At 39.8% G+C, this 27,542-nt stretch overlaps 1 protein-coding gene across 2 annotated transcripts; it reads left to right on the top strand.

Moving 5' to 3' along the window:
• The first annotated feature begins 895 nt into the window (after window positions 1-895).
• Window positions 896-27,542, top strand: LOC121506499 (calcipressin-1-like). Of its 2 annotated transcripts, XM_041782339.1 has the most exons (5): window positions 896-1,244; window positions 1,365-1,511; window positions 21,811-21,984; window positions 22,339-22,498; window positions 24,386-27,542. In XM_041782339.1, the coding sequence occupies exons 2-5, from the start codon at window positions 1,389-1,391 to the stop codon at window positions 24,568-24,570; spliced, it is 642 nt and encodes a 213-aa protein (XP_041638273.1). In that variant the 5' UTR covers window positions 896-1,244; window positions 1,365-1,388; the 3' UTR covers window positions 24,571-27,542. The 2 variants fall into 2 exon arrangements, with proteins under 2 accessions (XP_041638273.1, XP_041638274.1); XM_041782340.1 differs by lacking the exons at window positions 896-1,244; window positions 1,365-1,511 and adding an exon at window positions 15,587-16,237.

Here is a 27,542-nt window from a genome sequence, read left to right as displayed (position 1 = left end):
GTGTTACTTTTTTCTTCGCTATTATGGGATACTTGTCAGACCCAAAAGAAGGCCTTCAAAAGGAAACATCATAGTCTTCTTGAGTCAAATAAGCCATTTTACACACCCCAGGCTCAGTGCATGTCATTCAGTATGCTTGTGTCAAAGTATAAAATCATTAATAATTTGTCTCTAATTTTCTTTAATTTTATTGAGTTTTGTTAGCACTTACTTAGGTTTAAATACGATTTTTTTTAGAGCTTAGTTTGTATTTAGTTTCAATTAACTCAAATAATTGTCACTTTTAGTTGAGTATAATTACCTTGGAGAAAGTTGACCCTGTCCTTATACTTGCATATTTCCTAATTCATTTTCATTGTAAAAGTTGGTAAGTACCCATTCTTAACTTCTTCCACACTCATGATAAATCATAGCTGCACCTTGGAAAATGAGTTGTACCCTGTTAAATAATAATACTAAGTTCCACAATCTGTGGAACATGTATTATTTATTTATTTATTTTTAAACAATTTATCGTGCATATCGTCATTATCGTTAAACTGTATAAAATACCAACGATTAAAGCGCAGTTATTTCAACATGCATTCACGTGCCCTTTGGAGACTCGGACTTTCCACGTTTAAAAGTCGGTCTTTGAATCTGTTGTGTCAAAGAGCCCAAACGTTATTTTGCTGTCGAATTAACAAACGTTTTAAACTAAAAGCGAGCGTCAACTTTGTTCCGCCATGTTTCTGAAAATTATAACTTGAAGTGCCATAATTTTCTCTAAGTTTCTTAGTTATTTCGCCCAACTTTTGCGCGCAAACGTGTGAGTCCTACAGTTACAACTCATGTCTTCCATCACCCCCTGAATACGCTCGCTCTGCTTCACCGGAAACGCACAGCGGCTCGCACGTACGTCATCTCCTTTATCCTCTGCGCAATGCTAACAAACGACTCCTAAAGGTCCAACTATAGTTACTATTAGAGAATATCGCGTCGTTTCAGTTTAAGACAACACCAACTGTCAAACAAAGGCCTTCCCGGAATGATGACAGAGCGGAAATATTAACGGAAAAATCGAGAGTTTCGCTTGTTCGCTTCTTCTCAGAATTCAGGTTAGCATAGCTTGCTAGCCAGCTTAGTGCGGCTTCTGAGCTTATACACTCAAGAGCTTTCACTTGTGTCGGCTGTTTGGAGGAATACATCGCTGACAGAGCTGTAAAACACCAAATTATCATGAAATAACGTCTACGACTGTTTGGGTACGTATTATATTCACGTTAGGCTCGGTTTAATAGAGCTGCTGGTGTAACAGTTATAATGGGCGTTAGCTCAGTCTGTGGGTTTGTGATTTGCGTACATGTTTGTTTTTGTGTTCACAGAGGATTTTCTGAAACAGAGTCGTGATGCAGAAGGCTGAGAACGGCGGTGAGGAGGAGGCCATGGTTGATGTACAGTTTACTGATCTGCCCAACGCCCTGATAGCCTGCAAAGTACCCGAGGATTTATTCAATGAAGGCAGCCAGAAGGTAGGAGCAAAGATGCTTTGCATCACTGCTCATGTTTAAATACGACAATTAAAAACACACTCTGACATGCAGTTGTGTACTTTATTTTGTTTGAGCTGTTGAAAAAAGAGAGATCACTACAAAAATGTGCTTACCTTTTGTTCTGAACTTTATAGATTTGTATTTTGAGGAAAGAAAATATAATTTGTATGTTATCATTGACAGTATTTCTCCCAAAATCCATATAAATATCTTTATTTAGGTCTCATATTTCCATAGAATAACACATGGTTAAGACACCAGAAAGACTCAAGCCTGTTAACTCAAAATGCACATACCATTTTATGCTGTTGTTAAGAACTCCTTCAATATGCATATGATTAATCTAGTGCCTTGATTTGATTGGCTTTAATGTGTGATTTAATTTTCATTGGGTTTTAGGAATTTTTTTTCTCTTAAGCGGCTATCTTGTTTAAATGTTTTACCTTCTTCACAATCCACTTTTGCATGCAAATCAAGGACAAATTCTGCCTCTGCATGCAGAAGATTCAATTCTATGCTGTGCTTATCATAACCAGAATAATGTATATTATGTTTTCAACCAAGGAAGTGATCAAAAATCAAAATGAGGTGGAATAAGTCTTATTTTTGAGTACAGATTTAACACATTGGGGCTTGTTTTCAATTGTGCTGCTCAATTTATCTTATTGCGATCACAATTTCTGTGTCAGGCTGTGTAACTGCATAAAAGATAAAAGGCTGTGATTATTTTTGCATCAAGTAGTACTTGAAAAGTTTGCAAAATGCTTGGAGAAAGGCCTTTAAGTTTACAATAAAAGGATTTAAAAGAATTATAAAGTGAAGTCTTATAAAATCTTAAGGCAAATTCAGGGAAATGATCAGTCACCTGATCATTACACAGAGTTTATATCTCCTTTTGTCTGTGAGTGAAAGTATCAGACATGAATGTTTCTGACCACTAGATGGAGTTAAAAAGCAAAACAATACTGCCTTGGACTTGACTGGTTTGGTAACTAAAATACTCACTTCCCGCTGCCTTAGTCATCCTGAGTTATTTAATATCTAAACTTGAGTAGCTTTGGTTTAATTTTACACAAGCAGATGAGACACAGGAATGACATCAGCCACAGAGATGCATCATTGGAAAGTCTCCAGTAATATCCAGTCCACATTCGCTTCCAGTCTTGTGTAACTCTTGTTCTGAACAAGAGATTTGGGAACAAGCCACAGTGGAGTAACCTAGTTTTAGAAGACATGATTTAGGATGTTTCGGGGTTTTTATTATATTGTTGTATGTTGTTGATTTTTGTTATGAAAGGATTGTTCTGTGTTTGTGACGAAGGAAGACTGAGACAAATGGATATCAGAGGCCTTTATTAATAAGTTTTTAATCTTACCCCTTTGGCCCACTTTATCCATCTACTTTGTGGTTCTGCTCCATCTGAAGGAAGCAAAATTTAGTACAGCACATCCCAGAGCAGTTGGATTCACAAGTTCAGCAGATCACTCTGGAATAAAGTCAAACAAAGAGGCATTTCACAGGCAATAATTAACAGCTAGCAGTTGAGATTAACAGGATAAAGAAGATATCCGCTCCTCTTGTGGAAATATTTCAGACATAGACGCCAGGATGGGCTTCTCACCATGTTTACAATCTTTGATCTGAATATGATCACTATAAAAGATCACTGACAGTTAAAAACTGATCTTCTCTTGCTATCTACCCATGTTTGAGTAGTGTGAGTGGTGTCTGATATAGGCTCTGTAGCTAAAAAGACAGGGAAAGTCTGCATCGATTGTAGTCTGATGTCTCATTAAAACTTTTAGAATCTAAATCCTAACTTGGAAGACTTTATGATATCAGAAAATTTTGTATTACCATCTAAAGAATTTTATTGTATTGTGATTACACAGGTCATTTACAACCTAAGTAGTATTTAATTCACTCTTTCTGTGCCTTAGATCTCTTCTCCTTTAAAAAACCTGTGTTCCTGTGAGTCATAATGCTGTTACTTAATTCACTGAGTAAACCAAAAGACATTTACATCTGGTAATTAATTATAAGACTTGTTTTATGAAAAGACATGCTCATAAACTTTTCCGATGGGCGAGATCAAGAAGAGTTACGACAGAGTCATTGAGTGTGTTGTAAAGTGTCAGTGTTGGTTTGCACAGTGATTAAAGCCTTGTTTGTGTTTGTGTTAAGATCTTGAACAAGTCAGACAGTGGAAAAACAGACTCAGTGGAAAGCAGCCAGGCACTCAAAAGGGAGCTCATCACACTCTTTATATCATTAGGAGAATATTTGTTTTAGGAAAAAGTTTTATATGAATGGGGGAAGGACAACACCTTCTCCTTTGAGACGGGTTGAATTCCTCTGGACTGCCAAAGTCGGGCTGTTATGATGTGTTAGGGTGAGATCCTGGGGAGACGGACAAACCTGACAGCTCATTAACACATACGTCTAATAGCTGATATACACACGGCTGATTTAGCAGACACACGCACACTCAGCGGTAGGATGAGCCGCTGTTCTGTGACTGCTATAGGGGTTTGCTGACGTTGATGGAAAAGGAAAAACAACAGAGGAGAGAGGGGCAAAGGGCAGCTGGTGAAATAATGACTTGTGTTGACTTTTTGTTGTTCTTTCCTTCTTGGCTTTCCGATATGATATGGCTGCTTTTCCACTGGGTATCTGCAAGGGTTTGAGGGTCAGCTGATGTATCATATGGCAAGATATTCCACCGAGAGCGGGAGTATTTTATGAACTCATGAGACCTCTCAGCAATTTGATTCTATCAAGGTTGCAGAGAATAAGTAGTATGAGTAAATGATAGTGGCCCCCTCCTGTTAATCACAGGTCTTTAATACAGCTGCAATTTAGTTTCAACTTCTATGTATTTCAAATTAAACCAGCACCAGGTTGCACTGGATAATTTCATCAGCCAGTGATAGTGTACCATTACTTCACCTTATGTTTTAGTGAACATTTTCCACACTTGATGTCACCATTGTTGATTTACACTATCTGTAGCTTATGGGTGTACGCTTTAGTGTTCACCTAGTCATAATGCTTAGTCATGTTTCACTTGCATTCTTGTCACTGTTTGTGGATTAATGGCAGTCATTTGAATTTATTACAGCCATCAGTTAGTTCATATGCAGTCCAGGGCCACCAGGCTTCTAAACCGCTCTCCACATTTTTATGCAAATGACATTTTTCTCTTATTTTCCTAAATATTAATGCAAATGACAGAATATTTTCCAAATCATCAGCCATTAGAACATATGTCAGATGTTTTTGAACAACCTTCAAAATGATAACCATTATTTTTAAAAATAAAAACCTCAAAATGCACTATTCCACATTATTATGCAAAACAGAGTTTTTAAAGATTTTACAGGTTGTAAAGAACTGAAAATGGCGATTCAATGAATTTGCAGCATTAAGAGGTCATATTTACTGAAATCAAAGCTATTTCAATCAAAAACATCTTTGCAGGCAAAGTTCCACGTTAACATAGAAGATATTTGTGGCTGATTCAGAGCACAGACAGGTTCATGCAGATAAAGGCATGATGACGAATACATTAGATTAAGAGAGCAGCTGCTAAAATGTCATTAAAAAGCAGCAAACAAGTATTTGAAGCTGCTGGTGCCTCTGGAGTCCACCAACCTCAAGGTGCGGGATCCTCCAGAGGCTTGCAGTCGTGTATAAACCTACTATTCAGCCGCCTCTAACCAATGCTCACAAGCAGAAACGGTTGCAGTGGGCCCAGAAATACATGAAGACTCATTTTCAAACTGACTTATTTACTGATGAATACCATGCAGCCCTGGATGGTCCAGATGGAGGAGTAGTGGATGGTTGGTGGATGGCCACCATGTCCCAAGGAGGGGGCGGAGTCATGTTCTGAGCTGGATTCATGAGGAGAGAGCTGATAGGCCCCTTCAGGGTCCCTGAAGGTGTGAAAATGACCTCAGCAAAGTATATAGAGTTTCTGACTGACCACTTTCTTCCATGGTACAAAAAGAGCCGTGCCTTCTGTAGCAAAATTTTCTTCATGCACAACAATGCACCATCTCATACTGCAGAGAACACCTCTGTGACATTGGCTGCTATGGGCATAAAAGGAGAGAAACTCATGGTGTGGCCCCCATCCTCCCCTGACCTCAACCCTGCTGAGAACCTTTGGAGCATCCTCAAGCTAAAGATCAATGAGGGTGGGAGGCAGTTCACACCAAAATAGCAGCTCTGGGAGGATATTCTGACATCTTGAAAAAGAAATTCAAGCAGAAACTCTCAAAAACTCACAAGTTCAATAGATGCAAGAGTTGTGAAGGTGATATCAAAGCAGGGCTCCTATGTTAACATGTAACTTTGCCTGTTAAGATGTTTTTGATTAAAATAGCTTTTGATTTAAGAAAATATGGCCTCTTAATGCTGCAAATTCAATGAATGACCATTTTCAGTTCTTTACAACCTATAAAATCTTTTAAAACTCTGTTTTGCATAATAATGTGGAACAGTGCATTTTGAAGTTTTTATTTTAAAAAAAAGTAATGGTTATCATTATGAAGGTTGTTCAAAAACATTTGAATTATGCTCTAACGGCTGATGACTTGAAAAATATTCTGTCATTTGCATTAATATTTAGGAAAATAAGAGAAAAATGTCATTTGCATAAAAATGTGGAACTTGCCTAATAACGTGGAAAGCGGTGTAGAGTGACAAACAATTATCACAAAATCCAAAAGTCCCCCTAGTAGAGTGTAGGGCAATAGCTCAAGTTTCAGTTTTGGCTCTTTGTCATGAAAACAAATTACTGTGCCGTGTGACACTAATTTTGTCCTTGGGTTTTGTCATTTGCTAATTGTTTGTTTTTGTATTTTGGCCATTATTGTTTTATATTTTTGTTTTTCACTTTTTTTTTAATTTAATCTTTGTTCTTCAAAGTGTTAAGAAGTTAAAGTGCAGTAGATGCATGTGAGGAAGATGTTGTAAAAAATAGAAGTAATCATGATCCCAGTACCAATCAAAGTAACTGTGATTCTGATTTTCAGAATAGTTGAGTAGCCCAACATGATATATAAGCGGCAGTACGTTGTTGTTTTTATATCTACTGATAAAGGTTTAAACCAAGATGATTTCCATTACATTCAGCAAAATTCACAATTAGACAGCATTCCGCATGGTTTAGTCACAAAACAGTAGTATACCCTCTTGTTGTATTTAAATGCAGCTACAGCCTGATGTGGAAGAAAAGCGGTTAAAAAGTGGCGCCAATCCATGGCAGTTTGGTCTGTGTGGGTATGTATTACAGCAGTGAAGCTTAACGATGAATGGGGATGAATTCTTGAATCACATTAGACTTTTTGCAGTGTTTGACAGTGGCACCTGCACATCCTTCCAGTATTAACGTTGCCTGTCCCAGCACTTTATATTGGTACTCCAGTATACAGTAAAACTACAGTCAAATTTTAGCTGAAAAATAGGCATTAAAATACATGTATACATTCAATTTTATGGTTTATATTTGCTCCATTGTTTTCGATCTAGATGGTATTACTAGACAGTTAAATGCATTACTATTGTTTTTTATATATAATAACCCTCATATACCACGCCCGAGCTGTAACACAGCCTCCTGCCTCCACAGACTGACCGTAGCCTTAGCTAGTGACCTTCTCTGGCTCTACTGCCTGGACGTAAGCAATCACCATGTATGGAGGTAATCTCATTGAGATGCAGAATTATGATCTAAAAGAGTGTGATTAAAGAATGTCAACTGTGTTGGGTTAAACTGGCACACCAGCTGGGGCAGTACCAGTGCAGGCATGTGGATGCTTGCATTCAGAAGGGCTAGTTGTTCTACCATTTGCCACATTATTTTATTCAATTTTGAGGGTTTTCTGAGAGTTGTCTAACCTTCGGAGTAGTTGGTTATCTTGAATGGAAATTTCTGCTACATTGACAATAAAAATATCAGCGTTGGGACATCCCTAGATCAAACCCATTAAGGCTCTTGAAAGGCAGCACTGTAACAAAAACAACAAACAACAAAATGCTTTTCTCTGATTTGTCACATGGAACTAAAACATTATTTTTGCAACATTATTTTAACTGTTTTGGACGTCATGCTCCTCTATAAAACCTCTCTGTGGTGTAGCTAACATTGATAAATTAAAGCTAACTTGTTTAATTGTGGAGCATTGTGTGAACTTTGCACTATAACTCGAGGCAGAACTAAATATAGCTGGTGCAACAGGCCACAGGTGTTTTTTTTTTCTTTCCCTCTTAGAAAAATGAATTTCCAAGGAATTATTGGAGTCACATGTTTTTCTGAGATTATGAGACATGTGCTGAACAAAACGGAGCATTGAGCAAGGCCTCTTACAAAGAATAGAACAGAATGTATTTTTCCAATGTGTTGTGCAAGTTTTAGCCGAAGTGGAGCATAAGGCTGACTAAAAGGAGAATTAATAAACCAGCATGGAAGAAACAATTTAGGTCAGGGAAAACTCTGGTGTAAGTCTGGAAAGTCTGGTGGACTTTTCCAGTGGCAGCTGTGTGTGAGAGCATTGAGATTTAAGATAAAGACTTAAATTAAGATATTTATTTTTGATGCAAAACCAGGCAAGATTACAGACATGCAACTGGAGTTTCCAGCACAGAAGAGGTTAAGGAAGTCAGGCATGGACGGATAGAAGGAACTCATTTAACCAGAATCACAAACAAGTTTTAGAGCAAACGGAAAATCTGAGCACTTTGTTTTGCTGGATGTGTCTGACTCAGAATTTGTACGACTCCTCGGAAGAGGGAGAGATTTACTGTTGCTGTTCTGCAATTGTCTACAAGTGGAGCAGGCTGGCGGTCAAACTGGAAAAAGGGACAGATGTGTCATCACAGCCCTTGGCCTCTTTTCCTGCTCAGATGTGGAATTTAGGTAAAGCCATGAGGAAACAGCCTGTCAGCAGAGTCTTGCTTCCATAACTTGACGCCCCTCTGGCTGAAAGTGGATTTTGTGTCAGGACCTAGTTCACAGAAGTGTTCAGAAATGGAAACTTGAAAATAAGGATGTGTCACTGGAATCCACCTAAAAGCACAAGGAGTTTTAGCCTTTTTTCACTGGTAGAAGAAATGGAAATAGGCTGAGCTGGAGAGGTGTATGCTTGTCATTAGTTAGGCTGTATGATGAGCAGATTTCAGTTATCTTAAGATTTTGCAAAAAGGAAGTAAAGATGAAGTATTAATGTTTGATTAAGGGTTGGCAGATACAAGGTTGCTGACAGGAATGCTTTACACATAGTACATGGTGCACAGAGAGCTTTGTGGTGCATATTTGTAAGCTCATCAAGAGCTGAAGAAAATCACAAGTTAACTCTTGAATTGATCCCCCACTGTACTGGAAATATGTACACTTAAATGAGTAATTATAATAACAGAAAATGACAAATTCTCTGATTCTTACTTCTTACATCAGAGTATTTCCTTGCATCTTTTCATCTTCAGTAGTAACTTGAACATGATAATCATGTCGGTTATGGGTCAGATTTCTCCTTCTGACCAGAGTCAGCAAATGCAAGATTATTTGATGGTTTTAAAGATAATTGTGACAGATTTTCTTGCTGTGTGTTCAGAGTGATCTTTCTGTTCCGGAGATGTTTGGAGCCATTCCAACCATAAACTGTAAAAACAATTGGACAAAGCCTGTGTGACGTCAGCCGATTGATTACAATAGGTGGACTCAAACAGCTTTTGAAGCCTATCCGTTGCGGCCTCCATATTGAAATCTCTGTCTCAACCAAACTTTGGATCAACCCAACGGCAGACAAGAGCCTGCCCACTGAGCTCAACTTCCTGTCAGCTAAGCTAGCCTTCTGGTTGACAGATAGGTAGTGTCTGCCTGTCATGCTATCTGTCAGTCAAACAGGACATGCCAATCAGTCTGCAGTGAGGTTTTTCCAAAATGTAATCGAAACGGTTGTGGTACAAAAAAATTCACCCACCTAACAGTGTGTCCTTATGAAGATATTAGCTAATGAGACATGTTTCGGTTTTTGAACAAGGCTTTAAATCAGTTTATTTCTAGTGTAGAAAACAGCTGTGTTGTGTATGTGACTTCCGGTGTTCCTGCAGCTAGCCTCAAGTGGACCCTCGCCGTATTGCAATTTTTATGCACTTCTGCATTGGCTTCATTTTTCAGGACCAGAGGTTGCCACTCAGTTCCAACTAAAAATCTGAATATTAAACATTCTGTATGTACTATCAGAAATCCTGTTGTGTCTGGAAACATTAAGGACAGAAGAGCGGGAATGAGCAGGGTTGTTACAGAGAACGGAGCAATAAGCAATCAGAAAGCAAGCTGGCCGAAAGAGGAAGCACAACAAACACAGCCATGGCGGTGATAGTAAACACAAAGCATAACATCTGATGGATATTATAAATGGAGGTCCAACTTGTTGATTCATGACAACAACATAAGTGTTTATACTACAGCCCGACCGATTTATTGGCAGGTTGATTAATCGGGCCGATTATAGTGTTTCACAGATTAATCAATATCAACCAATATGTAGACGATTAATTTTTTTTTGCTACGTGGGTAGTTTGTCTCTCTCATTTTGCTCCTGTCACTCTGTGTCTCCATGCTGGACTCAGCCCAAGTGCCTGGCACCTCCCCCCAGATGCAGAGTGCAGCAGCAGCTCTCCCTCACATCAGTGTTGCCAACTTAGCAACTTTGTCGCTATATTTAGCAAGTTTTCAGACCCCTCTCGCGACTCTTTTTCAAAAAAGCGACTAGCAACAAATCTAGCGACTTTTTCTGGTGTTACTGGAGAGTTTTGGAGACTCTGACGTGAAAGCACGTATCATTGTTGGTCTTCTTACTGAGCAGCGCTGCTGCTGTTCGTCCCTCTCCGTCCCGAAGCACTCACAGGCAGCCTAATCCCTGCTGTAGTCATACTAGGCTTGTTTTGCTGCTTGCATGTGCTACGCGTGTCAGCTCCGGTTCCTGCCGGTGCAGCTTTCACACATGGCGCAAGTTTTCTGCCTGTCAGCCGCATCTCCCTGCTCTGAAAGCCCTGTCCTTCTTCATAAGTTTTACCTCAATAAACCCCGCTTATAAAAGCAACTTCATTCAATGTATAGTGGAAGTTTTGCTGGGAACTTTTCAAAATAAAAGCATTCTGTATAAGTGAACTGAGTTTCTCTATAGAAATGCTAAACCGGGCTTTTACTTTGAAAAGCACAAACCAGAAAAGCATTCATACGGTGTTTATCTTTCCTGTGACATATTCTACCAGTGTGGAGACAGAAAGTTTCACTAATACTAGATCTTTAGAGAACAACTTTATAAAGCATTTAAGCTTGTGGCCTTCCTTAGGGTTATCAAGAAACACCTTGTAAACATATTCTGTGTGCATCTTTGCCACAGCGATGTAAATATGGCTCTCCATTTATCATTCTCCTGTCTAATATGGTCCACAGCCACAATATAAGATTATTATACAGTGTTTTAATGCCGTTTGAGTTGCATCTTTGTGAAATAAACAAAGATAAATGCAACTGGTTATTCACATGTCCAAATTTGTGTTCATGTACAGTATACATCCTGTGTATATCAATGTTCTTATTTCATATATATGCTGATATATTGGTTATCGGCCGATATATCAGCATATATATATCGGCTCTAGTTTATACCACGAGTGTGATGTATGAAATTAAACACAATTGTACAGACAAGGAGATGTGCTGGACTTGCCAAAATGGATGTAGGAGGAAGCCATTAGCTAGCCATGTTTATCTTGTTTACCCTAAAGTTTGGACAATGCAAGATTTAGAATTTTAAGAGTCGTGATTCAGGCTGTAGTGAACATAATCTGTTGGTGTGCTGTTTTGATTGCTAATGTCATCTTTAAAATCCCGGGCTGAGCTATGGCCCATGCCTCACTAGCCTTTCCCAGTATTAACCTTCAGACAACAGTTCATATTATAACTGAATGTTGTGTTGAAGACAGAATGATGCAATAAAAATGTCGCATCTGGCTGGTAACACAGTGTTTTGTCCAGGGTCTGTGAAGTCATAGAGCTTTGCTCTGAGTGCATGCGTGTTTTGTATGCTCTGTGTCATGTGCACACCTGTCTGTCTGCGTGTGTGCTGGCCTATCTCTGCGGTGAGGGAATGGAAAAAATGGGAAGATGAAACAAAAACATAGCAGTGGAAAAAATGCAGGGCTGAGCGTGCACATACACACTCAGCGGCAGCAGCAGGGTGAGGTTGAAGTCTGGAGATGATTAGCACCTACACACACAGACTCACACGGTAATGTTTAACATCAACAAACAACACTTACATGAGAGCATCAGCTTCACCGTCGGGAGGCTCACCAACATTACACTGCTTTATTTTCCGCACACATTTTCCATCTAGCATGCAGGGCAGTGCTGTGAGTCATTTCACTGTGCATTAACACCTGCACTCAGCCAGCCACAGTCTTCATGTACATTACGTTTACATGTCGGTGTAATCGTTTATATGGGCACGTTCCAAACAGGCCATCAGCCAGATGTCACTGCATCGATGTGGCCTTTACACACCGGTCCTCTCACAGCCCCATGGTCCTGCAGAGGCCCTTTGTGTTTGCATGTTCTGCCTGTGTTTGCATGAGTTTCCAGTTTCCTTCCACAGGCCTGACCCATGTAGCAGCAGGTGAACTGGCTCTTTAGAATACAAAGGTTGCATGCAGATTTCAGTATACAGGGCCTAACCTGTGGGCTTTGGGGCCTAGTTGAAGCATTTAAACCTTTACAGTACTGATTATTTTTTCAAGAGGAGGACATCTTATTTAGCTGGAGGGGCAGCAGATGCCGACACAAATGCTTAAAGGTATCATGGTGTTCATGTGTTTCTTTTAATGACAGCTGTCAATCCAATGTCACGTCCATGAATGGTCAGGTCAGTTTCCTCTCACAACTGCCCGTTTATGCTGTCTACATACTGGACAGAAAACTTTCCTTTCCAGCGATGAATCACTCCTACATGGGGAGGGGGTGAGGGAGCAAGAGCTAGAAGTAATAGAGCTGATTATACAATAAAACAGCTTTAGCAGATCCACAGTACATTCTATTTCTACGCAATCTGAGATCGTCCCAAAGCGCGTCCCTACGTTTAGGCATGAAAGGCGCACAGATCAAGCTCAGTGGAATCTCTTTTGCCTGGGCCTTCCTAGGGCTGGGTGCTATGGACCAAAGTGTATATCTCGATATATTTTGGCTATGTCTCGATATTCGATATATATCTCCATATAAATAGATTCAGTTCTGAGTTAAATCCACATGAACTGAATAGGGGGAGGGAGGCAGGGAAGGACAAAGAGCAACGCAGAGTCGAGAGAAGTAGGCAAAATGGTGACTCACATTTAAGTATTTATGTGAAACTAATTATATCGATATAACGATATTGTCCTGTGTCATATCTCGTATAGAAATATATCAGTATAAATTAAAATCTAGAGATATCGCCCAGCCCTTGCCCTTCTCACCAGTGGGAACATGCCCAGACACTGCCAGCTGTTTCCAGGCGCTTAGGACATCGTCAGTAAGACCAGGTGCTCATGCTAACCCTACTTCCCACCTGTCTGGTAACCTCAGCCGTGCTTACTCACCACATCCACCCCTTTTTATACTCTGAAGGTTATTTTTTCATGCCTCTGGTAATTTTCAAAGACCTCCAGTGCACAACTGGGGTTGTGTCATTCCTCCTTCACACCCGATTGTGTCCTCGGTTGGCTTACTCACCACATATACGCCTTACTTCAGCCTGAATTTTTGGCTCAAACATACAAGTTATAGTCTCTTTAATATTACTTTTTTAAAGGTTAATTTTGGGCATTTTTGTGCCTTTATTCGATAGAGGAGGATAGTGGATAGAGTCGGAAACAGGGATGAGAGCAGGGGAAAGACATGCGGTAAAGGGCCTCAGGCCGGATTCAAACCCAATCCGTCTGCGTACATGGGGCGCGCCTTAACTACTCGGCCACCTGCGCCCCTTTAATATTACTTTTAAATCAAAGGGGGGAAATATCTGCATTTTATCTTCACATATTGGTGAAGATCCAACCATATAAATCACCAGGATGCTAATCTAAAAGTTTTCAAATATCTTAAAAGGTTGTGCACTTCTTAATAAATTAGGTCAATCATAACCTGACACACCAGATGGATGTGTTTTACACATCCATCTGAATACTTTCAATACTAAGTGTTTGGGAAAGGGCAGAGGATTTGAAAAAACTCAGAGTGTGATTGATGAACGTTCAGTCTGTCACATCTTTATGGGCCAATCAGAGCAACAAAACACGTGACGTAGCCGCAACCGAGGTGCTCATGCACAGCTATAGAGGAATAACGCGAACCATGGCAACTATTGACATGTCAATACACGACTTCTGGCGTTTTTGAAAATAAAAAAACAAACAAACAAAAAACAACAACACAATGCTGTTCTTTGTGCTTCTTTCAACGAAGAAATGTCAAGTTTTGATAAAACTGGCGCTTTAGCAGCATCCACGCTGATCTCTTCCACCATAATTGCGCCGGCCTCTTGTTGCTGCTTACTTACGTCACGACTCCACCATGCCTGAAAGCACTGCTCCTCGTCGCTGATTAGTCTTGTCACTTTCTAACCGGGCCCAAACAGTTCAAACGAAAGTTTTGCAAGATGGATTCGCCAGTGAAAAACACGGAAATAGGCGTATCCATCTGCTTTGCAAGGTTAGTTCAATCAGCATTTGGGAAAATAACTAATGGTACAGATCACAAGCCTAATGCTGAATATCTGAACAATAAAGGCTCAAGTGACCCCGAATCAAAGCAGCCAGTGTACTTGTTTACATTTTCTCTGATAGATGTTCATCCCTTATCAAAACTGATAATTCCTCTGTCAATATAATTGTATTTATCACTGTGTAATGTCTGTTTTTCTTATAATTAAACATATCTGATCTGGTTTATTTTCACTTCAGATTTCCTAATTTTTGGTCCTTTTCTTCAATGGAAATGTGTGTAGGTTTTTGGGGTGTTTTGGAGTAATAGCAGAGAAATATCAGACATCAGAGACGGAGTGTATGTTTACTCATTTGTGCTGCCATCCAGAAGTCCTAATCAGAGCTTTTCCAGTGAACGCTTTCCGTCGTCTAATACTTATTGCTTAATTTTCCGCTTATTATGAGCATAAAAGCTTTCTGCAGTCATGAGAACATTCTGGCTGTTCAGCAAGTTGAATAATGTGCTGCTTCCTGTTTCTGTTTAAAAATAAAAGCTGGATTTAGTGCAGCACATCAGCACTATCCACCTCTTCCTCTCAACCAAGGAGTGTTTAAGTACACACAAACAGGTGCAAATGTTCGAGGAATTGGCTGCACAGTCTGGTCTTGTTTTTCCAACTCCCCTCCACTTCATGCTCTCTGCTATTTATACCTCATAAAAGCATGTTATCAAACTGCATACTTTCCATGAGCACCACCTCTCTCCCACCACCTAGTTTTTATCCCTTCATCCCTCCATCTTGCATTCTTCCTACCCGTCATGTCTCTCTTTCTCTTTCCACTCTTTCACTTTTCTATTCCTGCCTCTCTCCTTTGTCTCCCTCTCAGCTTCATCCATATTTACTAAGACTGACATGTGTTTTCCACGTCTTGAAGTCAAATGACACCTCTTTGGTATGTGAGTGAAATCAAAGAGGCTCATTGTCACACTTTTTCCACTCAACAAAGGATTTTTGTCCTGAGTTTGAATGCAACAAAAAGCTGATTAATGCGTCAGTTTGGCCTGGGGTGAGGTCATTATTTTCCAGTATCTCTCTCTCTCATTGCCCTTCTTTCTGTCTGATTAGTCAGCATTGGCCAGTATCAGTCAATAGAGGAAGAAAAGGGGGAAAAAAGACAGTCTGACCCTCCCTCTTGCACAGCCGATTGGCTTGCAGTGCATGAACGAATGAATGAGGAGAGGGAGGGGAGTGTGGGTAATGCGTCATCGGCTGGCAGGGACTCATTTAAGCGGCTGTGGAGCAGCAGCAGCAGGAGAGAGTGAGAAAGGAGACGGAGTGAGCTTAGAAGAGGTTGAATGACATTTTTATTTGCACTGCACAACATTTCTGGAAATTTCCTTCAGTTTGGAGGCTGCTGCAGAGCTGGCACACTTGAAGAAAAAACTGGACTGAGTACTGGAGCAGAAGATAAGAAAGAAAAAGCTGTAGGCTGCAAAAGTGTTACACCAGACTAGATAACCTTGGAATCTGGGTTAGGAGGTAATGTGTTGACGGAGTTGACTTGAACGCAGCTTAGTGTACCTCTAGCATCGTGGAGTGCTGTCTAACAAAAGAAGACCCACGTGGAAGACACCTGCACCTGAAACAAAAGGCTGACCTGATTCCTGTTAAGGAGCATCTAAAAATCCTTCTCGACTGTCACCCTGGGGAAGGCAACGCTCCTCCGATCCCCCCGATTTCCCCCTTCCTCTTCATCATCATCTGCATCTTCATCCCCGCCTACACTGAAGGCGGTAACACCGTCTCGTTGCACGCTAACAGCAGGTATCAGGTGGAGAAGGCTTCAGCTCTCCGGATCTCCCATCATGCACATCAAGACCACTAAGTGTAACCACTTCTGCCTGGTCGCCTCGGTGACCAACCAGGAAGTGTTCAACCGACCAGAGGCGCAGGTAAGAGAGAGTTCAGACTCAGATGCATCCTCTGCAGAAACTCTTTCTCGAAAGCTTCTTGGAAATGGTCTCTGTCCTACGTTTTTCTTTAGACTGCTGAAAAAAGTGTGGCATTTTCTTTATTCAAGAAGGAAGTTAAATTTAACCTTGATGATGTCATAGTGATGTCATTGCTGGTAGCTCAGCCTTAGCTTGACGCAGGCAGTCTAGTTTAAAGCTACACTATAACATGGGGCTTGAAGGACTTGTGAATAAAAAAAAGATGTAATAGGTTGCATTGTGGGAAATGTAGGCTTTAGCTTTTTAAACTTGACCTAATTATCTTTAAGTGTAGTTTATCTAATGCTTATGCATTAAGTAAACTATTTGGTTCCATCTTATCCGACAAAAAATTGTGACCCAAATTCCTAAAATTTTTAATTATAAACAAGTGTTCTCAATGGAACATGGGGCGGTTTGGACTTGAGAAGGAAAAACAGTGTAATGGAACATAAAAATAGAGATATATCCTTCAAAATAAAAGCACGTTAAAGACTATTTGCCACTTTTCTTCCTGGTCACAAATCCAAAACCCGCTGATAAAGGGTTTGTGACCCACTTTTGATTTATTAGAATATTTTTTTGTATTTTTTATGAATATCAGAATCAGCAAATATGACAATTTCTGCAAGTATTTATGATCCATACATTATCTGCCTATATCAGCTGTAACTGTAGGCCTATATTGGCTGTGAATAATCATTGTAAATATAGGTCTATATCTGCCTATATCACCTTATATCTCCTGTAAATATGGGCCTATATCAACTGTAAATGTCAGCTTATATTGGCTGTAGATATCCATTTATATCGTCTGCAAATATCTGCCTGTATTGGCCATGAATATCAGTGTATATCGGCTGTAAATATCGGTTTATATAGCCCTGTACCTGCCATAAATGTCAGCCTATATGGTCTGCAAATATCAACCTATATCAATCCATATCTGCTGTAAATATTGCTTTATATCACCCTGTACCAGATGTAAATGTTAGCCTATATTGGCTGTGATTAACATCCTGTATCGGCTGTTAATATCCGTCTATATCTGCTGTCTATATCTGCTGTCAGTATCTGCCTGTGTCACCCTATATCAGCTACATGTATCAGTGTATATCAGCCTTTATCAGCTGTAAATGTCAGCCTGTATCGTCTGCAAATATTGGCATAAATTGGCTGGTAATAACACTCTGTATTGGCTTTAAGTATCGGTCTGTATCTGCTTTCAATATTGGCCTATATCAACCTAAATCGGCTTCAAATATCAGCCCATATTATCTGTAAATATCAGCCTATATGGGCTTTCAGTAACTGATTATATTGTCTATAGATATAGCTCTATATGGGCAGTAAATTATTGGCCTATATCAACCTAAATTGGCTGTAATATCAGGCCATATTGACCATATATATAAACAAATTTAGTCAGCTGATATTCTTCCTTACTTCATCCTCATTTCTTTAACTTCAGAATTATTAACGACTGAAATGTAGGTCTGAACTACATTGATATATAGGTTTTGACATTGTTATGGGCTAAAATGAATTTGTCAGTAAAGGCATGTAGGATATTGACAAAAATGTAATGCAGTGCACCCTAGGGTTAAGCATCATTTGCCTAAGTTTCCATTTAAACTATTTAATGAATTCTTTTGACATTTATTGCAGATAGTGCAAAAAGAATAAGTACTTGAGTGTGATCACTGTGTTGTTGAAGCTTAATACGAGCCTTATATAGGAATGGTAAAGGTTAAATTATTGAAGATTTCAGTGTCTGGCTGTAATTGCTCTATTTTTATAATGCATCTGTGCACTAAGATCTAGCTCTCTAGTTATTTTCTTCTCCAGCTGCATTGAGGTACATATGCCATAGTTAACATGCTATTCTGGTAAATCAGCACCACAATTAAATTTTCTAATATAGGCCATACATTAGGTATGTTTAAGCACATTGACGTTAGTGTATTGTCAGTCTTGCAGAAAGCTTTGTCTCAGATTCTGGTGGTTAAAGCACACTGGGATATCAGATCTATCACCTGTGTTGTCGGTTTTGTTCTGTGATTAAAAAAACCTCCTCAGGCAGGGGTAAATCTTCCTCCATTCATCGATTCCTCCCTGTGACTCAATGAAAGACCATGCCTCTTGTTTGCGCCTCTGCTGCAGTGCAGTCCAGTGGTTACAAAATATTCTGCCTGCTCACTGCAGAGAGCAGGGATGACTGGCAAAATGCTATTTTTACCTAAATATTCAAATTCTGGTGACTGCAACAGCTGATTTATTATAATTCATCAATCACTCCGAGTCTTCTCATTTTAGGTAGCTGCAGCTTGAGAGTCCTTATAAAGTTTTTCCCGTAGTCCTTTAGTATAGGAATGTGTGAAAACAAAGCTATTCCTAGTCTGTCCTTTATTGAAATGCAGCCATCAGCAATGCCTCAAAGCAAAGGGTTATGCTGACCATCCATCAGTGCTACTGATGATAGCTGATAGCACCTACTGCTGCAGATGTTTGTCATTTTAACCCATAAAAATAACAATTACTGAACGATTCACTGCACCGCACTGATGTTAATTATGTCTGCTAATGAGAGAGGTGAACCCAGAGATTGGGTACATATTGTAGGATTTTTTGTTTAAATAATGCCATCTAAAACAGCCAAATATTTTATTCATTCACATTTCTCCACACTCAAACTGCCAAATAATTTACAAACAATATTTATGAAGAAGACCTCAGCTAAATTGTTTTTGTCTCTATTATCCACATTCCTAAAAATTAAAGTGCCTAAGAACTGAAGTTTTAGAGCCGAGCCACACTTGGTTCTGTTTTTTTTTTTGTTTTTTTTTTCCACTTAAAAGCATGAGGTTTTTGGTCTAACTTCATCATTATGGTTTGAGATCCACCCTGTTGTAATACAGCCATAAAGAAGAAACATTTTAATTTGAAAGGATAAGCTATATAGGGACAAGCCATGGGTCTCAGTCTGTCAGCCAGTTGTTACAGCACTGTTTTAAGGACAATGAAACAAGTACATTCTACCAGCTCTCAAACAGGATATTGTCTGTTTCTTCCAACTAAGCCATTACTGGAAGTACCACCCTGAAATATCTGTTATTGAGAAAATGTCACAACATCCAGAGAGCTTACAGTTCACCTACTGATGCACAGAGTTAAAGGAGTGTGGGAGTGGGAGTTATCAGGCATGGGAGCTTGTTTGGAGGCAAAAAAGATTTCAATATGCTCACAAACTAGGTCACCTCAGTTAAAAATCATACATCAAACTCATATCTCCTAGTTGCAGACACTCTTTCAATCCATCTTTTTCCCCTCTGTGTGTTAAATGTTAAACAGAAATTGGTGCTCTAACTCACTGCTTATGGTCAGGTCATAATCTGCATAAGTATTGGTCAGAAACACCTTTTGACATGTGGAAAATATTTCAGTAAAACTTTGAAATGGATCCCATGTCATGGATTTTGGGTCTTCCAAGTCAGCATGGATGCAAATAATAGGTTATTAACCATTGTAATAATATATTTTTGCTGCAAGAAAAATATGTTGTTACAGGATGGAATAGAGTTGTGTTTGAACTGGTTCCCTTAGAATATTTTCAAGCATTTTGCATGCAGAGAAAGATCAGTTTGACAAAGTCAGGTAGCCCTCTTTGAAATATATTGGACCTGATCTCTGCCAGTACTTTAAAAGGAGTTTCTTGAGCCTGTTTCTTTCTGAACTTTTTGTTTAATTTTGATTTGTTTGTTTGTTATTGTGTTTACTTGTTGAGTTATGGCATCATTGCCTCAGTATGTGCTTTTTTGTCAACTGTGAAATTAGGAAAATTCAAAAAAATATTGGAAAAAAGTCACGAGACAGTGAAGGAAGTCGTGGGATGCTTTTCATAAAATAGAAAAATTTCATATGATCATAAAATCTATTATATAACAGAAATATTCTTAAAATTAGTTCAGATCAACATCAAAACATAGTTATTAAGTGATATTTATGCTTAAATGCATGTAAAAGTTATATGAATGACCTAAAATGCATGTTTTATCATGGGATGCTTTGTGCAAAATCCTTCATTATCCCCCTCAAGGGAGGATGGGGGTCCCTGATCTCTGATGCTGTTTTTTGGGGGGTCACGGGCTGAAAGTTTTGGAACCCCTGTACTACATAAGGGTTGACGGATGTTGGTTTTTACAGGGCCAGTATTGATACTGATATGGATTTGTTATGATAGGCAAAATGTACTTAAAACATTTAGCACTAGCTCTGCTAACATGAGGCAGCTCAGAAGAACAATGTAGCAGCAGGAAACCGCATGTGACGTCTTATACTCCTAAGCCTCAGTGTTTGTTGGCTGATAGTTATGAAAATAAAACCAGTGGGGAAGACGGATCTTGCAGTGGAGCTAAAGTGGATGCCGATAATCAGCTAAAAGCCAAATAAATGCACTATCAGTGAAATATACAGGAGGGATCTGGGGTTCTGTAATGATGATGAGTGTGTGTTTATGTTGGTTTCGCTTTTGTATCAGCTAATGTGAATATAGAGATAATGGAACATCAAATACCAGCAAACATCCATTATCAAGAATCCCCACCACCCAGTGCTCTGTCTTTTCTCCCCTTTTTCCATTTTAATCTTCAGTATTGACTAAACGTTGTTCTTTTTTGTGAGCTGGACACAAAGAGACAAGAAAAAAGCATCTTTTCATCTGTCTCTGATTTAACAAAGAAAAAGTTCCTTTTTGCTGTTTTTTGAAATTTACTGACGAGACTTGACAGGTTACAACAAAGCCCGCTTGCGTCACGGCGTCTGAAGTGAAGCGAAAGCCAGCGGTTTTCTGAGGCAGGAAGCTATTTCTGTGGAGCGGCCCAGCACCTTCCTGACCGTCTGCTGGGGTCGGCGACGGCTCTTCATTTAGTCCTGTTGTGTACACACCGACCTTAAAGGCCTCAAACTGAACAGAGAAGTCGGTGTCTGAAAGCAGTTTCTTAAAGGGCAACTGTATCATCAAACAACTGAGAGAGCGTGTTTGCCTGGAGGTGTGGGTGTAATTACATTGCATCCACAAATTCAGATCTGCTGCCATCTCAAGTGCGTCAGTATTAATGGGATTCTGTCAGCCTTGGCTGTTTGTGCGCTTGTCTTCTAGTCAAGGTCATCTGTCTACTTCATTTTTCTTTCTTAATTAGCCTCTATAACAATAATTGGGCGTCTAACATTGAGGCCGTAGCTCGCTCTCTCTGACGCACACAGGCTGCAGGCTCCCTTGAGACAGGAGGGAGGACAGATATAGTGTCGAGTAATAGAAGCTATTTTTATAAGTTTTATTCATAGCCTCTTCAAGTCTCATAATGGTATTTATGGCTGATCTGACCTGCAGTGTTTCGTATTTATAGATAAGACGAGAAAGAAGAACAAAAAAGGGAAAAATTGAGCGGAAATGGAGGCGGTGGTGCAGAAGACGCCCTCGTTTTTCTGATTCTGACTGTCTCTTTGTATTTCCTCCTCCCCTGCCGTCTTTCCAGGCCAGTTTCGAAGCCTTGTTCCGCTCATTCGACCCCGAGGTGCAGTTCCAGTACTTCAAGTCCTTCCGGCGGGTCAGGATCAGCTTCAGTGACGCTCTGGCTGCAGCCGAGGCCAGACTCCGGCTCCATAAGACAGACTTCAACGGCAAAGAGATGAGGCTGTACTTCGCCCAGGTAATGCGTCATACTCCACCTGCTGCTTTGATCTAAAAACACAAAGCTAGTTCATCTGGAAGCTTTAATCTCTCTTGGGTTTTTTTGGGGAAGGAGGAGGTACAGACTTGAATTATACAATTCAATATGATATACTGTCTCTGTAGAGAATTTGTCTTGGATACATCTAGAACTGATAAATAAAATACACGTGTGAATAGCCTGTTGACCAGTCACCATCATTAAACCTTCATAAAATCCTATCATGTTAGGGAAACTTGCTTAAGATTTTGTCAGTTTTGATCTATTCCTTTCTTCATCTTCAGTTAAATCCCTTTTCCTTCTCAGCTGACTCATTTGTCTTTCTCTCTGCAGTCCGTCCACATAGGCAGTCCTCGTCTGGAGCCCCCCAAGCCGGAGAAGCAGTTCCTAATCTCGCCCCCCGCCTCCCCTCCGGTCGGCTGGGAACAGTCTCAGGACGCTACGCCAGTCATTAACTATGACCTGCTGTGTGCCATCTCAAAGCTAGGCCCAGGTATACTTCACTTATCCCTTAAATTTTTGGATATTTTTTTATTTCTATTTCTTAAGCTTTGGATTTTAAAAAAAGTGTTCTGTAAAGTTCTGTAAAACTGACACTAAGAGTAAGAGCTTCTGCTCAAGGCTTTCTTTAAAAGGATATTTCTCTAGCTTTTATCTTAGTTTCTTTAATGATAGGAGGAGATCTTGTCTCCAAGGCAGCAAGTCCAGATCAGCCTCAATAGCAAAACAATGACAATCTTAGACTGTCTGTGTCTTCTGCCTCTGTTTAAATGTTGCCAACGAGGCTGCTTACTAGGATTGATTTGCCAGAGTGGTATTTTTACTGGCATTTCTTAGTGGCCATAGTTTGGTAACGGGAGATTATTAAATGGGTGTAAAGAATCTGTCAAGGTACTCGAGACTCTAGGATTTACTCTTACTTAGTGGTTTGGTAATAAGGAGCTGTAGCCAATTAGTTTAGACCCAACATCATTAAAACACATGCAAATCCAGGAGTAAAGATAAGGTTTAACCCCTAACATAGACTGAATCAGGACAATAAATAAAGCATGAGTAAACAACAGGAAATATTCATTTCAAATGCTCAGTTAAAGCTATAGAGAGAGATGATGCACCTGCATGAAGTCAGCCTATTAAGAAAACACAGAGCCATGCAGGAGAGTCAAACACAGAGGGTTTTTTTTCTTCCACAGTAAATAAGTAGAGGACATGCAGTAGAGTTGCCACAAAAACAGACTTTTGAACTTCAATACAACATTATAAAAGGTCAGAGTATGTCAGAAAAAAAAAGAAAAACCTACTTGGCAGCCTAAACATGTTAATTTAGTTAACCTGCACATTAGAAAGAGTAACTGAATACATACCGTTACACATGCTGTTCATAGTGATTAGAGGCAAAAGCAAAAAGACTTTCCTTGAAATATGAAAGCCAAATCAAATCATCTGAGCTATTAAGAATCTAGAAGAGTCTGCAATGATTCTGCTCTCTTTTTATCTTCTCATTTTCTTAATTAAGTCTGTGTTAGCGTAGCGTTGTGAAGTGCTGCTCTCTGTCTGCAACCAACACCAATGTTATCAGGTGCATTTTTATGAGATGCAAAAGGGACTTTATAAAAACGTCGTTTGCTGTTTAACAGTGGCTGAGGCTGAGGCTGAGGGTGAGGCAAAGACACACAGTGGGCTGAAGAGGTGTAATTTCAGATTCAATTCGGGTGTGGAGGTGCAGATGGATTTCCAAAGTTCTGGTCTCATGCCTCCTCTGTGAGAAATCATGACTCAGATTTGTAGTGTTTTTCACAGACGTTAGAGACACAAGCAAAGAAACATATTTCCTTGTGTTGTTCAGTGCGGATAACTTTTGGGTCATTAGAACTTCAGCTTTAGTGTAACGGCTGTGAAACAATCAGAATGGCATCATATTTGTCTGTATCACTGCTTTGTTTGTCTCTAGCGGTGCTCCCTTTCATTGCTGCTTTATCTCTCTTGACTCTCTTATGCTCGTTGCAGCTTTGGGTTGAACTTTAGTCCCTTTTCAGTGCTATTGAAAACAAAAATAACTGGTTTTGAGGCATATGGAGCATGTGGTACTGAAAAGTAATAATATATTTAACATGCAGTATAGTGAAGCGACAATCTCGAGACCTTTGTTTACAACATAAAGTTATTCATGGTGCAGTTTTAGTTGCTTTATTTTAGCACAAACGTTAATCAGAAAAATAGCAAGTGTTAGATGTAGTTATTCTTCTAATCCCAAAAATAATTGATGGTAATGATGCATTATTTACTGGCTTTTTATAATGTTAAGTGTGAATCAGTCAGGTTCAATCATAGACAGACATGTAAATGCATCTTCTTACATTATGTAACTTCCATTCCCCAGGAGACAAGTACGAGCTCCACACGGCCACGCCCACCACCCCCAGTGTGGTCGTCCACGTCTGCGAGGACGAGCGTGGCGACAGCTCTGCCCCTGACGACAGCGATCAAGAAGAGAAGCCGCACACCCCGCGGCCGAAGATCATCCAGACACGACGCCCGGAGTACAGAGCTGGAGTGGAGCACTGAGCGACGACCAGCAGGGGGTGTGCGCATCGTGACAGCTGTGACATTTCATCCTGAGGTGAGAGCTGAAGATGCTCTCAGAGCTTTGAAGAAGGTTTTGGGACTTTGGGAAAAGCACCTACGGGTGCTGCATTGTCCTGTAGACGAGCATTTCATAAGACGGAGAGAAAACATAGAGAGTGCTGCATTCATGTTCAGTGGGAAAATGGAACACACAGTTCAGTTTAGCTGTGACTAAAAATGAAACATGGAGACAGAAGCATAGGAAATATTGGTGTTGAAGTGTAGAAATAATGCAAACAATGTTTTAGGAGGAGACTTCACTGGATTTTGGTTTATTTTGGTATTTTGTTTTAAAGATATACATGAAATATAGCATGCTAAAGTTTGTTTTGTGCGGTAAATCAAGTCTGTACAGGACCTCCAGTGATGGATGCTCCCTCATGACATGAATGCAGCATCATTCTGATTGGTCACGTTTCTTTGTGAAGGCCGACAAAAGGGAATGACCTTTATTCAACCTTTCAGACTGTTTGATTTTTGCTGGGGTGCTACATGATCGTGAGATTCGACTTTATATGCCACGCTCATGTCAGCACTACAGCTCTTCATCACCGCTGTTTGATGTCAGCTGATCTGTGGCGGACAAGTCAGAGCCGCCTCGCTCGCATTTTTCAACCTGTAGTGTTCCTATAAAGACGTCTCACAGTGTTACCGGGGTTCTTTCGGTTTTATACTCTGCCTGTCCGTCTGTCTGTGTTGATTGTGGTGTAGAAAATAACTGTTTGACATTTAACGGAGCCAAATTACTCGAGGCTGTTTTTGTTTTTGAATGTAAAACGACCACAGCTCTCTAAAAATGAGGGCTGAATTTCCACTAATCCACTATGTCGTCAGTTAAAAAAAAAATGAAACAGGGCTATGAAGCACTCTGAAAGAAGCAAACGGAGCACTGTTTCTCAGCTCTGCGCTGTGCTGTCCTCTGGATTAAGAGTGTTGTAAGGTGATAAATGTCCCCTTTAGTCCATGCACTTATAGTATGTAAAGATGCTTCATATTATTTTCATCCCAGTGTGATAATCTGTAAAAACAGCCGTAGTACGCTTCATCTGCTTGGATTTGATGTGATTGCTTTCAATTTAAAGCTTTGATAGGATGAAATTTGTGGTAAAACACAAGTGGAGCTGTAAAAGAAGACATACAAATGTGGAAACTGTGAGTTTAGGGCCCCATTTATCTAAAAAAGTTAAAACTCAACTTCGGCCCTTCCCTGCATGTCATACCTATGTCTCTCGTCCTACTTTTCTTGTCTACCTTCAGCTGTTCTGTCTAATAAAGGCAAAAATAGCCCAAAATCTATCCTAGAAAATAAATACAAGAATATGAATATATGAGAATGAAGTCATGCCTCTAGCCTACAGTCAGCCTGTTTGTTTTGATTGTAATAATCTAAAACCCATCCTACATTCTTGCCCTGCTGGCTCCATTTAGAAAGGCGTTGTGTTGTTCTGGGCTCCCTCTGTGCCTCCGCTCCACCAGCATCTCAGAGAATACCTCCCCTAACTCCTAACATAATCCACTGGGCATGCTGAGATTGGTCGAGATAAGGAGCAGGACTTGGAAGAGAGCAACCTGTGATAACTAGGGTTGGTTCAGGCATCTTTGTGTTGCAAAGCCATGGCTATCATGGATCTCTGCTGTAATACATAGGATTAAAATCACCTCACCTATTTCTTCTGATGTTCCATCCATAATTACGGCACGCCCTAGCACAGAGCTTTTATGATCTTGACTCAGCTTTTCCTTTGACCTAAATCTTATTGTACCAGCCAGGCTGCCATCACTTACTGCCAGATTTGTTTTTAGCATTTTCAGCAGCGCTGACATACTTTTCAAATAAAACCTTCTTTATGTTATTTTTAAGGAGAACCAGACGTTATTCTGGAAGTATAACAAGATGTTTCTGATAATTTTTTGGGCCTTTATTATTGATAGATGAGGGAGAGCAGGGATGACATGGGAGGGAAAGGATCCACCTACAGACCACCTGCGTACGTCAGGTGCAACCTTACTGCTAGGCCGTCTATGCCCAGCTGTCTCAAAGTTTTCAACCAAAAATGTTCAAAACATTATGCAAACATTAGATTTAAAATACATCTTGTCACACAATATTGGTTCAAGATAGTGAAATTATAAATGTGATGTGGGATGGATATCCCCTGATCATAAATGATTGACCTCTATAATGTATTTTTCCCCATTCTGCCACCATGTAGACAACTCTTGGAGTATATGTTGTATGTGTGGCTGATTTTTTTCCTCTTCTATAAACGGTTCACGTCAGACATGCCAGCCTTCATTTCAAATTCTTTCAGTAGGAAAACAGAGGTGTACAAACACAACAAAATGCTCTGACTTCTTCTACTTTATATTTCTGAAGGTGTCCCCGTGTGAGTAAATATGTTGGTGTATGTCGTATTCGTCCTGACACTTGATCCCTTCCAAATTTACAAAACAAATGGTTTGTCCCTGTCACTGAAATCTTGAGCACTAGTGGAAGCAGCTTCATGATCCTGACAGTGTACTAATGTATAAAATATATAAAAATGCCACTTTAAAGGGTTTAAAATGAAAAAGCTTCTTATTTGTAGATGCGGCATCAGTCATGCTGTAAAGTGATAATGCTGCTTGTATTTAGATGATGAAAATGTGCATTATTTCTAGCTATATTAGTTGCTTTTGTTTCCTAGGATGTTTATTTAAGGGGAAGGGTGCATGTTAGTCGTGAAGCAGCACTGTGAAGCACATGACGCACTGCCAGGAAGCTCATCGGTCCATGTTAAAGGACTGGAGGTTACATAAGGCTGTCAGTTTAGCTACTTTTTTACTACTGCTGTTTTATTCAAGTATCTTTGGAAGACAAAAAGGTGATAAACATCGTTGAAGTACCATTAAATAAAGATTTGACCACCTTA

Source organism: Cheilinus undulatus, linkage group 24 (genome assembly GCF_018320785.1).
Source record: "Cheilinus undulatus linkage group 24, ASM1832078v1, whole genome shotgun sequence".
In the NCBI taxonomy this organism is placed as follows: Eukaryota; Metazoa; Chordata; class Actinopteri; order Labriformes; family Labridae; genus Cheilinus; species Cheilinus undulatus.
Note: the sequence above shows the minus strand (reverse complement) of the source record. Positions and strands in the feature narration are given on the sequence as shown.